This window comes from Astatotilapia calliptera, chromosome 23, assembly GCF_900246225.1.
Source record: "Astatotilapia calliptera chromosome 23, fAstCal1.2, whole genome shotgun sequence".
NCBI lineage: Eukaryota > Metazoa > Chordata > Actinopteri > Cichliformes > Cichlidae > Astatotilapia > Astatotilapia calliptera.
In genome coordinates, this window is record NC_039323.1 from 13,393,057 (window position 1) to 13,408,647 (window position 15,591).

A 15,591-nucleotide genomic window follows, 5' to 3' on the forward strand; every position below is an offset into this window, starting at 1 on the left:
TTCTGAAATAACTTCTTCCTCCTCACCTGACTCGAATCTCCTGGATATCTGGGACAAACTTCCGGGTCTGAGGTTTAGTTTCAGAGGCTCCGTTGATGGACTTCTTGGCCTCTGCGTCCTGCTGTGCATCAGGACCGGAGCTAACCACACGAGAGCGAGGGACAGGGGGTCTGCAGTAAAAATAGAGAATATCTGAGCTCTAGCAACAAAGGAGCTCTCTGTGCCTTACAAGACCCAAATACTGTTAATACCAGAGAATTTCAAAATAATAGACCTATTTGCTGATTCTGTTCCTGATGATAAGCACATGAAACATGTCAAACACCTTAAAAGAGAGAGAGTTCAACTCTGTCAGCTCTATATCTCTGTCTTATTACATGCGGGTCTGGTATAAAAGCGGAAACCTTAAGGTCAAGAGTTTCTGGAACTACGACTTTATTTATTCATTTTAAATATATTTTTTTGTTTTTTCAGCAGGAGATGTTAATACTTATTTTAGATGTCTTTGAGGAACATCTTGAGAGCACCCTGGAAGTGAACTGCAGCCAATGTCAACACTCTGCTCTGATAATTACGAACAACAACCATGTCAATCTGAGCACTGACCTGAGTCCAGCATTGCTGTAGCAGCCCTCAACAAGTGAAGGGCATGTAGAGGAGGGGGTGATTGTGTTAAGAGCAGAGATTGAAGTGGACTCTCTTAACGTTGTGATGGACATCTCAGAGATCTGTAATGAACACAGTCACACGGATCCACAGCGGAGCAAATGTGAGGACTCAGTCGACAAAAACAGAAATCTGATTTTCTGTGTGTGTGTGTGTTTAAACCCCTAAAGCCTGACCTTGCTTTCACTGGCGCTCACACACACATGGCTGTATTCTCTGTTGAAGGAGTGAGTGAGCAGCCGCAAACACTGTACGGAAAAAGGAGAGAGAGCTTAAAATGTCCGGTTTTATAACAAAATCACGTGTGACATGATAAGCACTACATTTCTGCTTGACAGGAACGTTTATATGAACAGAACCCATTACAATAAAGTCAAACCTGAAATAAATTATTGACAGGGTAAAGACGGCTGACCTTAGCAGCGAGCTCCCTCTGCCTCTCAGTGGTGATTTCGTTGCAGCTGACCTCGGGGTCCATCTCAGTGGGCTGAGGAGACTCATTCAGCTCATCGGTGACACAGGATTGAAGGGTCTCCTGGCCCATGAGCAGCGTGGACTCTAGTTTCTCCCTCAGAAGGAGGTAATGTTTGGTTTTTTCCACCTAGCAGAAAAACATCAGTCACTAACAGCAAACAATGGCCCCTGCCTGAAGAGGTAATTAGGAAGGAAAGCTGTTTATTTGATAAATTCCAGTCTGGTTTCCATCAGAAGCACGGAGCAGAGCCGGCTCTCTGTGGCACTTCTAATATCATACATTAGAAAACTGAATGGGGCAATATAAACCCTAGGACTCAGCTGGCTTTATTCATATTTTTCTGATGGCAAATTCTTCTTATCCATTGATTAGAAAGCTGGGTTGCTGCTCACAAGTGGAAGCAGAAGAATGACAAATGTATTGGTGAATAATCTGGAGTGAGGTAAGAGTGGCAATGGTCCATTTTACTAAGGGCAAATCTGAGCACGGAGTCGGAACTGTCAGTTTATTGGATGATTCCCATTTTCACACATGGCCATGAGCTGTGGGTAGTGACAGAAAGTGGTGGAAATGAGCTTCTTCTGGGTGAAAGTGGGTGAAAGGAGCCAGACGAGGTAGTTCTTTGAGGGTCTTCCGGCGTGTCTAACCAGGAGGAGACCCAGGAGATAAGGGAGACGTTATGTCTCTCACTTGCCCTAGGAAAACCTCAATATCCCCTCACTGACACGTAACCAGCATTAATTAGTGACAGCATTTTTTGTCAAGGAAAATGTACAATTTGAATGACATTCATCTCAGTTACTCTTTGAAGGCTCAATTAAGCAACAACTTGTCTCTCTAAACTTGTCTCTGGCAGTGGATGAACTGCAAAGCTGCACCAAAGCCCAGTATAGAATTCACGAGGCTTAACTCAACCGGAGCGAAAGAACAGAGACAGTAAAAATTAAACAAATCTTACATCTTGGAGGAGGCTGAGTTTCTCCAGCTCCCACTGGTGGTCCAGAATGAGGCTGTCACTACGTGGCCTCCATCCAGCCAGGTTCTCTTCCCCACGGACGTAGGCCACGGAGGTGTCCAGCACCCGCCTGCGTCTCCTTTGCATTCCTGGTGAGGGATGGGTGCAATGTTAGAAGTTCAGGACGACTGAGCTAAATGCAAAACTGTACCATTTTTTTTTCTTGCCTCTTACCAGGGCTTCCTGCATCTGCCTGGTGACACAGGCTGACCTCATAAACTCCAGTTACACGGTTTCTAAAAAAACAGGAGTGAGAGGGCATTTAACATTTTATAGAACATCATCAGAGAGAACAAATTAGCTAAATGATGATTTTAAAGATTAAGATGCCTCACCCATCTGCAGCTCTTAGGCTACCAGTACCGAAAAGGTTACGGATTGATCGGGAAGCTGAGAGCTTTGTGTCCCTAGAGTAAAACACCATGCAGATATCTTTGGTAATAACTGCAGGCTGCGTGCAGTTCTCCATCTGCAATTCATAAAACAGGAGACATTTCCAACATTGTTCCTCTAGAGTAACTCACACGTCACCTCTGATCCTGTAAGAGCTATTTCTCCTTCTTATGAATGCAGGCAGTGTACAGTACCTCCAAGTAGGCTGAGAGGGTCATATAGATCTTCTCCCCGTATGGAGTGACTCGGTTTAGGAGCAGGGAGTTGTGCATTGAGCTATCCCAAGCAGCCTCAAACCGGAAGAAAGTTCTGAGGTGGTCCGATGAGACAAGAAGCCAAGAAACTGAATCAGCAGTCGAAACTCAAGTTCCTCTACTAAAACAACAGATTAGCTGCCAGAGCTTAACCCATGCTAAAGTTTACTCTGCAGATGTAAACATAAAAAACTGGATAAATCCCAAAAATTTCCAATAATAAACAATTTAAGCAGAAAAATGTGCCCTAATATCATGATTTATAAACAGAAGCAAATCAATTTACTGATCCACTTGTGCAATATATAAACATTTTAGTAAATATTTCTCTAGTTTTCAATAAAACAAAAGCTCTTATATGATCATTTTGCATGCAACAAACAGACTGAGTTATGTTTGCTTTGTATAAAACATCACAGAAAAGCAAAGAGAGCAGAGATGAATATTGGTACAGAAAGAAAGGCAATGGAGGGATGAGGCACGAGCAGGTAAACATGAGGGACAGGGCAGTGAAATACCTATGGTCAACTCCCAGGGAAATGCTGTGAGAAAGAGAAAATCAGCAAAAGAATAGACAGTGAGAGTCAGGAAGTATGTTGTGCTTGTGTGCTTGTGTGGCTGGGATGCTGTTTGCCTTTTTTTCACACTGATAACTCATCAAAGCTCATCAGATAGAGCGAGGAGGTTCTGTGAGGACGGCTGATTTACTGTACGTTAGAGAAGGTCAAATAACAGCACGGGACCATTCTTCAAGCACAACAATGCTGCTTTCTATTCCTCCGATGATTTACTCCATACACTAATGTACACAATTTTTCCTCGTGTCCCTCGAGGGGAAATAATCACACACTGAAGTCACTTATTATTCTGGCCAGTAGCCCGGTGCTGCCTTAAATCTAAAAAAGATAATCCAAGCAAGAACTGTAAAAGGAAACTAATGTTTCTGTAAGCCATGAAAAGAGGCCGTACGGACTCTTCATGAGGTTCAGATGTTGGGCCCACTGGCCTTGGACTGAGGTGACCTTGTGGGAAAGTGAACAGAGTGTCACTAAGAAGAAAGCAAACATCTATGCGTAGAGCTCGCGTGAATAAAGGAGAGGTGCCTTTTGTGTTGCCAGCAATTAGCAAGTTCATACAAATTCACACCTTCACACATGCACACTTTTTCCCCCAGTAGTAGGAACCTGTTCGCTTACACTACAACGAAGCAATTTCCTCCCTGCACCCCTCCAACATGTGCTTCTCTGCACTTTACTGCCTCCTAAAAAAGTGGGAGCCAGCACTGAAGTCATGCTCCTGGCATAACATGTGAGGAACCATTTGTTTCTGGTGTTTGGCAGAGTTCCGCTGAGGTACGAGTAGGATTTAAAAATATTCACAACATTGCAGCAATTTTGTGTAAAGTGCTACTGGTGAGGTAATGGTTCACTGGAATACATTTTAATAGCTGCACTGGAGTATCGTGCCAGAGCGCGTACTGTAAATGATGTGATCCATATTGCAGCACTTGAGAAATAGCGAGCGAACAGTGTTCCTGTTAATATTCTGTAGCTTTGATGGGAAACACTCTGACTCTTGGGATTAGAGGTGACTAACAAAATCATATCCATGGATTCAAAATATTCCTTCACTGTAAAGGCCAAAAAAATGAACATAAGAAACAGTGTTGAGAGACAAAAGCAGAAAATAACCTATTTTTAGCCTCTTTTAAATATCAGTTTGCCTTTGTAGAATTAGGCTATGTTTCTGTGATGGATTCCTACCACCCTCTACTGGTAACCAGTACAAATGCACCTTCTTCACAGTTTTACTTTACTGCCTTCTCAATGTAATCTGCAAATAAAGGAGCATTTGTAAACAAACAGGCTAAAGACAGAGTAAACATTCGTGTTCTAAAATCTGCCTCATCAGCTGAAGTGGAAACCGAGAGTTTGATACTGGCCCCACGACACCTCCAGCAGAGACACGGCCAAGGACAGTCCACGTGAAACAAAGCAGAGCCATGCAGATCCCGTCCGTCATCGGCCTGACAGAAGCTCAAACACACATCCAACACAGCCAGAGAAGCAAAGAGGCACAATTGAAATGCTGACAGCAATGACAGAGTCAGAGAGAAGGTAACAAAATCACAAAAGAGATGACAGGGTATGGAGGACGTTAGAAAGATGAGGCGTTCGTGTAACTTAAGAGCATGAAAACAGAGGCAAATAATATACCTAGGCATGTCCGAATCAAGAAACTGTCTGCAAAAGCAAAAAACAACATTCCGTTAGTGGACTGGAGGGAGAAAAATGTTAGCATCATATACTGTGATGTTAGTTTCTGACCACACTGGACTGCAGCTTGATCTGGCGCTTAGCCATTAAGCTTAAGTTTTGGCTACTGAGCCCATAACACGACAAACAATTAGGGTTAAAGAAAGGCTGATCCAGCAGAGGTTAGAGGTTAGTACAGTATGGAGCTCTCGGTTGCTTTACATTAAAACGCAGTAAACCCAAATCTGGACGATGCTGCTGCTGATGTTGTTAGATTTCTTGGCGATACGGGAAGCAAGAGAGATTAAGCAATGAGAAAAAAAAAGCAGGGTCAGGATGCGCTATAATTTTCAGGACTTTTTATGTGAATAATTACAATATCATCATTCATATTTCTTATATTGTAAATATACTCACGGAGGTCTACTACTACATAAGAGTTACTACCATAAGATTTATACAAGGATGAGAGTTAAGTAATTTTAGATATTAATAAAGAAGCAAAAAAAGAGTTAATAACATCTTTTATGGCAGCAATTACTTGATTTATTAACCGAATGGTCCATCTACAAATCAATTGCTGTTTAATCCTAAATTCTCATCAGCTGTAAAAAAGAAACCTACTGCCCTCTACTGGTGGGATGCTAACATTAAGCTGTGCAAACTGGGCTTTTTACATTTCTCTGTTTTGCACTTCCTCGACTCCTCTCTCCTCCATCCTTTGCCAGACACTCCACATTAAATCAATCCTGAAGGATGTCTCAATTTATAAAACACACAGAGGAGAGGAAGGATGAGGAAGCACATACATTTATGTAATTTATGGAAGTCTTTTGAGCTTGAAAGGTATGTAAAAACCATAACAGGAGAAGTAATTACTCTTTTGTATTCATTTTTTCTTTCTGCCTGTCTCCATTAGTGTGGAGAGGATTATCAAAAAAAATGCATGATATCTCTACACTCTTCTCACAATGTGTACCGCTATCAAATAATACCAGTGGCAGGCTGTAACAAAGCAATGGCCAGATACTGCTTCTGCACTACACTTTGAATTAAAATCACTTTAAAATGATGTCTCTGCAGCCTCTCATTCTGTTAAATGTTGGCTCAACTCCTCTCTTACCTCCTTGGTTTGCATCTGTGATAAAATGCAAGAAAAGGAGGCAAGGAAATGATGCATAAAATGAGTGTCTGTACAAAAAGTTGCATGTATAAAAGTCAGAACATATTTTTCTGTTATACATTCACCACAGCTCATTCTAACCTCTTTCCTGTGAACTTTGTGTTAGTTATGCTATTACTCATTAAGGGAACAATACACCTTCTCTGTTCTTCTGTTTTTCTTTATAAACTAGGCTCCAGTTGTACATCACACCCAGAAACATCATTTCCAGGGTCATTAGAAAAGTGAAGGTCAATCAGGTGATTTAATAAAATGATGAAATGCTGCATGTCAAATGAATGACTCTGCACTGAGTAGAAAACAACAACAAAATAGTTAAAGGTGTGTTAGTGATTTTATATTTAAGTAAAGAAATGCATGGCAGTGGAAAAGTTAGAAGGGCATGCATTTCTATTTTATACTGATCTGTTTACACAGAGTAAAATTAAGGTGCACGGTTAATAAAAAACACTTTTTAAACCTACACTGGGGTCAGTGATGAGAGGATTTAAATGAGAGGTGATGAACACAGTGAGATGCAACATGTAGGTGCAATGAGACAACCAACAGCAGCATATATTAACACCAAGGAGGGTCGCGCAGCCAGCATGGACGAGTGACTTCAGAGCTACTGGTGTGGTAAGTGTAGCTTTAAAGAGATTCTTAAATAACTCAAAGAAAGTGACTCTGGATCTGACCTGCTGTTGTCAGAAAGAGGGATCTACAGCATAGTCATGCAGTTACAGTGATAACGATAAGAACACAAAGGGAATTTGCAGAGTTTCCTTACATAACATTCAAGCTGTGACTCTGCTGCCATGCTTTTTACAACTTATATGCTTAGGGTGACCAGATCCCAGCAGATTAGATGTCATTAAAGATTTTGTGGGCTATAAATTATTTCATAAATCTCACTTGTAATTGAAGAACAAATATGGTTTACTTTTTACGAGCACAAATGGAAGCAAAGGCTTGTTTTAATGGTCTTTACATACTTGTTTATTTCATTTGTCTTTTCCAGAAAGCATTAAAACTGTTAGCTTCTGTTTCAGTTGCTATTCTGTTTCCAAATCATTTTAGGTTTTATGGTAACTTCATAAATCAGCGCACTTATTTTCAAGCCACATATTTCCTGCAAGCATCTGTTGACTCTGGTAAACATGAGCTAATCAAAATGTGGGAGAACGGGTTAATAAAATGAAGTTTGAGGACACCTGGTCACCCCATATGTGCCATGCATTTGCCGTGTGTCGTGTTCCAGTGCAGGAGCTGCCGCAGCAGTAACGCGCACTCTCAGATAAGACTCACAAACATCAGAACCGTAAAGTGGTTTCCAAATTCAGCTGAGCTGCCATATAATTCAAAAAGCTATGGGAACACAGTAGTTTGCTATTTAAATGAAAAATATTTGCTTCAAACATTAAGCATAGTACATACCTGTCATCGTGCAGGGGCCTGACATATCCAACAGATAAAATGTTGAGAGATAGAATATTAGGATCAATGATGGTCTCATCAGATTCGGGCGTGTTGCGCAGACGTCCTGGGAAAGCAGAAATGCCTCAGTGAGAACAGCTCATACAGACTATTGGTAAAATGTATTCAGCTTTAGAGAAGCTGAACATCAGTCTTACCTACAACAAGCTCACGGACTTCCTTCCATTCTATGTCATTTCCAGATTCATGTACAATAGTAACGGTGATTCTCCTCTGGAGGCCCTGAAGAAGGAACAAAGATAGAGTGAGCACACAGAATATGCTTTTAAGACATTTTTCAAAGGTTGCAGAGTGTGACACATCCACTGAACAGGCTGTCTACAATTACTAAGACCAAATTGGAGACGATTTTGATGTGCGTCATTCTGGGTAGAATTGCATTTGCCCTCTCAGAGCAGAGCTATGAGAGGGCAAATGCGAATATCTTCAGGCATAAAAGATCCTTTGATGACAGTTGATTTGACTGCAACATATTTGCTCCCAGCCTGACTAAGATACCTGGTGCAGAAGAAATGTGCCATGGCAGGGCATTCCTCCTCTGTGGTCCACTACTGCAGGGATGTAGCTGAATGACAGAAAAAAGAGAGTCTCAGAGATTTCTGTGGCCCATCAAATTCTCCCAATTTTCTGCTGACTCGGGATACTCACTCCCCGTTCGCCTCCAGCTCGCAGATCTCGAAGAAAACCATGAGGTCATATTTACAGTGACAGGGTCCTGCCTGTGGACGGGTCATGGCCGTCAGTTTGGTGGCAGGTACTGCGTTGAAAAAGATTAGAAAGAGGATTATACAAGAAGGCACAATAGGGGTAAACCTAGTGCAGGCTAGCAGCTAACAGCGGGGAGAACAGCTACCTACCCTACAAAGGAAAGAGAAACGGGAGAAGAAAGGAAATCAGTGATTCAGGGAAGGAGCACCCACTCAGTACTGTACAAGAAGCTTTTTTTTCATTTAGCACATTTTCGATCGCTCTGTGTAAAGAAATAAAAGTCTGAACCATCCTTTAGGTGAGAGAATGCATATGTATGTCTTTATAAAGCACTTTAACGTTCAGGTGACCAAGTGGGGATATTTACAATGCCAGACATCTTAATCTCTATAAAAGCTTGGTCGCCTGATGGATAATAGTAACATTTTTGTACAGTAAGTCTATAATGTTAATAAGACTGACTAAGAGTTAAAGAAATCCTTTAATTTCCACTGGTGCCCAAAAGCAGTTCAGAGGTAAAGAAAAAAAATCCATGCATCCCTTAAATTTGTCCCAAGCTGAAGCAGAAATCAATTTTATAAGAATAAATACAGTATAATGTGATGCATTGTGGGAGTTACTATGTATTTATATATATTAAAGGTGCTTCAAGTGTCACTTTTAGAGATGCAATATAATTCTTAGCCAATGGAATAACTGAAATAACAATCTGGTGGATAACTAACACCAATATTGTTCAGGTTTTAGTTTTTAGCTGTTCATTAAAATGTTTTTAAAAATGTAGCCAGCTCAAAACTGATGTGACACTACAGATAGACATATACTGCTTTAAATATCTGTACTGTTACAGGTTAAAAGTAGGTGAGACAAATTTGTAGCCTGTAAAATGGTTGCCTTTTTGCTGCATTTAATTCTTCATCTGTTTGTTTTCTACCTCCTTGGATTGATTGCTTTCCTATTATAACATGTGAATTTACTCCCAGGGATTGATAAATCTCAGGTGTGTTATACATGCATATGCACCACAATGTACATTATAGTTAACATTCCCATCGGAGAGAGTTTCATTCGTGGCAGACTAATATAGAAGAAAGGCACTGTGATCCAATCAAGAGGAGCTCAAAGAGGGAACTGCAAGGAGAACGCACCACATAACAGTGAACACACAGTACAAGAGAGCCAATCCAACTGCAGAATCCTGACACATGAAAACTCCCCTTTTATATCGATTAACTTGAGTTTTACTACACAGCAAGTAGCAACTAGTAACTGACACTGAATATTTGTGTTAGTGCTTCATCTATGAGGCGACTCAGTCACAAAACCTTAGAGCTAGAAGAGATACTTTTAGTGCTTTTAAAATGCACTTGGCTCATTTAAGTCACACCAAGAAAAACACTCGATATAAAAAAGGGTTTCCACTTGCAGGATTCTCTTGGATCTGACCGATCAGTGACCAACCCGGCTTCTGAGCTTTAATAACTGAACAGATAGAGATGGGTGGAGCTGGCAGCTGAGCTTGCTCGTTTCCTTCCAGCAGGAAGGAAGCAGCTAAGCCAGCGGCAGACAGAGCGTGGCCTGACAGCGAGTCCACCAGTGACCCATTGAACACATCTGGGACCAAGTATCGGATGAGCTCCAGCGATTTCTCCCGGTCCGACGAGGCGTCAGGATCCACTGCTCGCACCCAACAACATGAAGCTGAGATGATACGACTTGCAAGCAGACGAGTACCACAGCAATACAACAAAAATAAATGATAAGACACGAGCAGAGCATCTTATTTACCTGGTTTGGAGAGAGGCATCACTCGTGGAAACTGTCTCCTGCAGGGGCGTAGTGGACTGGGTGTCACAACACACAGTTACGTATGAATATAAAGAATTGCAAGCATATTCATCATAGTATGTGTATAAATGCAGTAAATGCTATAAGCAAACACAGTACCTCATGACATCTTTACAAAGAGGAAGAAAAGGCTGCTTCTGGTAGTGGCCAAAGACTTCAAACACAATTGGCTGAGTCTTGATGTAGTCCACGAATGATCTAGTAACCTCAACAGCAATCTACAAAAACAAAAAACAGTCCATTTTAGTGCCTAAACTCTTAAATACAGAACAATGCATAAAGCTGTGCAGGACACAAGCCGACTCTTCTTACGTTCTGCACATGGTAGAAGCCGAGAGGAGGGCCGCGGCCTGTGTTTTTTAGGGGTTCAGTGGAGAAGGCCTCATCATGGCGGTGGATGAAGCTAAAGACAAAGTAATCAATGCAAAGTTTGCATGTAAAACAGTAAAAAGAACACCAACGATCACAAATCTCCAGCGGAAATATTGTGAAGAGCAATTTACTTGAACTGGCAGAAGATGTCGGCATATTCCGCAGAGATGCTGGAGGCCTGCAGGACAGTCACTCTGAAGGTAAAAATATTACCGATCCTGAGATGTTCCAGAGTTGTATCGAGTGCTCCATCCAGACCAGGCTTCAGTGGATTCTCCACCTCATCTGATCCAGCTGCAAGGAACCACAAAAAAGAAAAAGGAAAAAAGAAAAATAAACGCAGGTTGGAAACTAGACTAGACATCCATGAAAGTTCTTTCCTAACCTAAATCTGGTTGGTGGGCGTGACCTTCATGTTTAATTTTTAAAGATTAAGCTTTGTTATTCGAGGATATTGGACAACCTAAAGGTTTCCCAGTAGCAAGGGTCTTGACTTTTCAGTGTTGATATTCTAGTTTTTTGATCTAAAGGCAATGAATAAATCATCAATCTACTTAGAGTGATCTATTTTATTGATCAAGAAATTCAGACACTGTTCATTCTACACTTTGACTTTGGTAAATACTGCATACATGTACGTGAGGTGAAAGACACTGCAAGATTGTATAACACTGTATGGATGTTATATAAATCCCTGCTGTTTAAAAAGGCCTCTCCTTTTACTCCTTTGTGTGTTTTTATTAGATTTAGTGGGTGTTTTTGCTTTTTTGATTGTTTTTTGCATCTTTTTTATTTGTAAAATGTCTGGCGCAGAATACTTTACAGCATCATTCTGACCATTAGATGATCTCATTAGTGTTAATAAAAAAAGAGCAAGAAGCATCTGGGTTCAAATCTCCTGGTTGTCTGAGGGGAGGTCGGTGAGGACTTCAACCACTTTTAGATTTCAACCACATTTAGTAGTAAATTTTCTTTAGGAGTAAAGAAATGTGTTTTCAAAGACTTCAAAAGACAAGTTTTTCACATTTTTACTCATTAACAGATCTCAGTGATGTTTAGTCACTTCTTTTTAATGTTTTTGTTGGGTAGGTTGCATTCCAGGTAGATGCTGAGCTGACTGTCAATAAATTCTACTGGAACAGACCAGGAATGGACTGGAGTTACCAAGAAATTGGAGACAAGCATTTGGGCTAATTTATACGTCTTCCACATGAGCCACCGTTTGCCATTGTCTGCCCTCTAAATCCAAGCCTATCTAACATAATTTCTTTTAAAGTCTTTCCTGTGAATTTTCAGTCTGCTGAGCCAAAAAGGAGACCACACACACACATACACACACATACAGACACAAGCAAACATGCAGAACATGTGTCCATTCACTCGTAAAATACGATTACCCGCACATGTGTTGTTGTTGACTTCATCAGCTGACGGCCCCATTTCTGCGTTCTGCCCTTCTCCCTCCACGATCCGAAGCTCCTCCTGAGAAATCCCAGTGTGGGACAGTCCTACAGAGCAGGACTCTGACTGGAACTACAAGAGCACAGCAGAGTGGTGAACAGTCCTCAGATTTTTAAACAGTTACATCATTTACTCATTTAGTTGTCTACCAAAACATTTTTCACTTATTGTATATGATAACGAGGGCTTTATTTTGCATTTCCCTCTTAATTTGAGCGCCACTATTGCATTCATTGTAGAGAAATAACACATTTCTAAATATAGTCACATATTTCAGATGTAGTTGGAATTCTCTCAAAGGCAATTTTAATGACGGGTATGGGTTATTTCTTGGTAATTTCTTCATAAAATAAGTGGATAAAAGGTCTGGAGATGATTCAGAGTTTGGCCCTTGTACTTGGAGGCTGTTTCTATAAATACAGAAAATGCATCAAAGGAAACTTAAATGGTAAAAGAAGTTCTTCTAAAATTGAAAAAAAAATACAAAATACATCTATCAGTTGGAGAGAAGGCAGGAATATTAGCAAAAGTAACAGTTTGGTGCCATCTGAGTGAAGTAAACGTCTACACTGGTGACACAGCGCTGTATGATGGCAGGATCCTTTCTTTACATTCGAGATAAGTGATTGGTCAAAGCCACTGACCAGCATGTTTGTATGGCCAGAAAACCCTAAATCTATTGAGAGGGTACATCGAGTTCTACAAAAATGTTACAAATGTTAAGAAGCCTTAGAACAGCGTGTAATTCAACTCTTTTTGTAAACACCTAAAATCACAAAAATTGTGACGGCAACTGTATACAGAAGTAAATCCTACACTGTGAAAACTAACTGTAATAACTATAGTGTGTTTTTCACTACCTTTTCATACTGCTGATCCTCAAAGGAGATTTTGGCAGTGCCCGACTGCCTCACTCCGGAGCCGTAGTCGGGAGCCTCCTCATCAGCTGGAGGGAAACACAAAGAACCTTCACCTCACTCCCTCCAGAAATCACACACAGCTTGTCCCGTCAATCGCTTCAACAATCGTGAGTCTGAGGATTTGAGCCTTACCTGATATGGCCTGTACTGCCACCCTAAGGAAGCCCTTTACCTCTCCCTTCTCACTGACAATGGCCACGCGATGGACGAGCGGAACCGGGTACAGCAGATTACTCAGATAAACAAAAGCCCTGCATGGGAAGCCAAAGAGAGAATAAAAGGGGAAAAAAAAGCATTAACAAGAACCAGACCAAGGAGACGTGCCACATTTGATAAAAATCACTGGACTGGACAACAGAACACAGAACTGCAAAGCAACCAAACAGAAGCTGGGACTGCTCTTGCGACGGCCATGGCTGCCCTTTACTATTGCTTTGGAGTGGGCTTATCCTTATCATCCAATAATGACTATATAATCAGGTCAATAATGGGTCACATGCAATAACCCTAAACTTTTGAGTTGTACTGATGAAGGATAGTGAGGCTAAGGAGCATGTATGTAAGGCTAAACTTTCAATTCTTTTTATTAACTTTAAAAATTAGAACCCAGCTCAAGACTTTGCTGGATAGCAGATGTTTTCGTCGTAAGCAATGAATTCATTTTAATGCATTGCTTTATGATCACATGCTATCATGACAATGACTCTATATAATGTATAAAGCCAAACTGAGAACTTAAAGCACTTTGCTACAGACTATGTTTCTTTGAGAATAGAAATTTGGGAACAGCTGCATTAGAAATGCTTTTCTTAAAAATAATGGAATAACTGATCCACATTTTTCACAAGCCAATAGGGATAGACATTTAAGGGTGGACAGCGTAAAAAAGGACAGGCTTATGACAAGATTGGTGAGGTGCAAATAAGGCATGCTCAGGACAAAAAAGGTGAACAAAAATGCTTTCAACTTTTTGACTCAAAAGGAATCAAAAGCAAATGGAACAGAAATCATCATACGGAACATGGCTCAGCTTGAATCAAAACTGCCAACAGCTTCATAGACTGTATGCTACATCAAAAACCAACGAATGACATCAGAAATCAAAGTGCACCTCCTGGGCCGGAGTGGTAATTTGTACAAAATAGAGGTACGAGTTCATCATCAGACGTATTCACGTAAAAACCGACAAAAAAAAAAAAAGGTCAAAATGAAAAGACTTGTGCTCTGGCATGCCTAAAAGAGACAGCTGCTGCAGAAACCAGCTCTTTCATCTTGAGATTTTGAGTCTTTGTTCGAACACCACTTAGCTCAAAAATTTTCAGATTCTTTCAACTGTATTCAGGTTTCACAGCACGGTGAGAACATTTCGCTGTTTGTTCCTCTTACTATGCACATCAGACCTCTATCTACTTCTTGAGCTGCATCAGTGCTTTGGGGAGTCAAAAGTCCTTTTTCTTTTTTATAAGCCACTATGATTTGACATACACCTCAAACAGCCGTTCAGCGTCAGCACTGCATAGAAACAAGAAGCGTACATGGACCCACTCTGGACTGAATTTAAGAAGAACTTAAGTAAGAGTGAGATGCATCGAGCCACTGTATACCCCCACTCCAAAAGCAAAGAAAAATAAGCATTTAGTTGAAAGAGAGATTAAAGATAAAAAGGAAAAGATGGACCTTAAAGTCCAGAAATGTCTACTCCAGTGTCCGCATGGTGTGGTACTCAACATTTTCAGCTCAAGATTTAGAGATACTGTGACAGCTAAGGCAAGACACTAAAGGGTCTGGTTTGACTTTGAGCAAGTGTAAGCAAGTGTTTAAGGAAATCAGTAAAAGGAAATACCACAATTAAAAAAAATGTAGGAAAAGTTGTTTTCCAAATTTCGGTTGCAGCTTTCCAACTGAAATGCTTCATGCCAGTGTTAACACTGAACCAGCAGATCTCTGAGGTGGACAGTAATTTGGAGAAGACTTCAGTTTGACTAATTTCCCCTTCAAGGTCATCTCCTTGTGTAACCTTAGAGTGCTGGCAGTGTAGCGTCTATTTGAATCACTCTTTGGATGGCTGATGGATGACCACTTTCACCTGAAGATTTGCCATGGACTTTATGAAAATTAGGTCACTACGTTCATGTTCAGGATTATCCTTAATAAAGAGAGCTGGATCTCTATCTACAACCCAACGACCAAAGAGCTTTTTTCAGTGGAAGAGTGTCCAAGAACTAAGTCAGTCTCCTGGATTAGGAGATGCTGCAGGGCTGAAAACATGAGCCAGCATCCAAGGGCCAAGCCTGCGGTTCCACTAGTAACCACTTATCCTGATTCCAAAAGCAAGTCAATCCCTACTGACTCCCATGTTAAAATGCTATTTTAATGTTGACCTCTGTGATAAAGACCATCCAATAAATTTCTGTACCAATTTTGATGAATTCAAGCATTACAACCTCCGATATGATCACTATGGGGTCCAAATAAACAACATAGCAGCTGCCAAAATGCAAATAATGTAGCTTCAAAATGTCAAATTCACAAAATACAGTGCACTGACTGGAAATGCACAGTTTT

General features: G+C 40.8%; 1 protein-coding gene across 15 annotated transcripts in view; it reads right to left on the reverse strand.

Annotated features, from left to right (window-relative positions):
• Window positions 1-15,591, reverse strand: part of kif1aa (kinesin family member 1Aa) — a 48,439-nt gene that overhangs the window by 1,172 nt on the left and 31,676 nt on the right. For 3 of the 15 annotated variants that reach the window (XM_026157856.1, XM_026157853.1, XM_026157862.1), the window contains 20 exons: window positions 13,159-13,277; window positions 12,967-13,052; window positions 12,049-12,178; window positions 10,777-10,939; window positions 10,586-10,676; window positions 10,373-10,491; window positions 10,214-10,269; window positions 8,366-8,474; window positions 8,216-8,282; window positions 7,855-7,939; window positions 7,658-7,763; window positions 5,020-5,046; window positions 2,744-2,858; window positions 2,492-2,625; window positions 2,331-2,392; window positions 2,100-2,245; window positions 1,082-1,267; window positions 843-914; window positions 607-728; window positions 27-170 (listed from right to left, as the gene is read on the reverse strand). In XM_026157856.1, the coding sequence (XP_026013641.1) occupies window positions 27-170; window positions 607-728; window positions 843-914; window positions 1,082-1,267; window positions 2,100-2,245; window positions 2,331-2,392; window positions 2,492-2,625; window positions 2,744-2,858; window positions 5,020-5,046; window positions 7,658-7,763; window positions 7,855-7,939; window positions 8,216-8,282; window positions 8,366-8,474; window positions 10,214-10,269; window positions 10,373-10,491; window positions 10,586-10,676; window positions 10,777-10,939; window positions 12,049-12,178; window positions 12,967-13,052; window positions 13,159-13,277 (2,139 nt within the window). Of the gene's footprint in view, window positions 1-26; window positions 171-606; window positions 729-842; window positions 915-1,081; window positions 1,268-2,099; window positions 2,246-2,330; window positions 2,393-2,491; window positions 2,626-2,743; window positions 2,859-3,321; window positions 3,346-5,019; window positions 5,047-7,657; window positions 7,764-7,854; window positions 7,940-8,215; window positions 8,283-8,365; window positions 8,475-9,886; window positions 10,103-10,213; window positions 10,270-10,372; window positions 10,492-10,585; window positions 10,677-10,776; window positions 10,940-12,048; window positions 12,179-12,966; window positions 13,053-13,158; window positions 13,278-15,591 lie in introns of all 15 variants that reach the window. The other 12 variants (XM_026157854.1, XM_026157858.1, XM_026157860.1 and 9 more) reach the window with 7 other exon arrangements.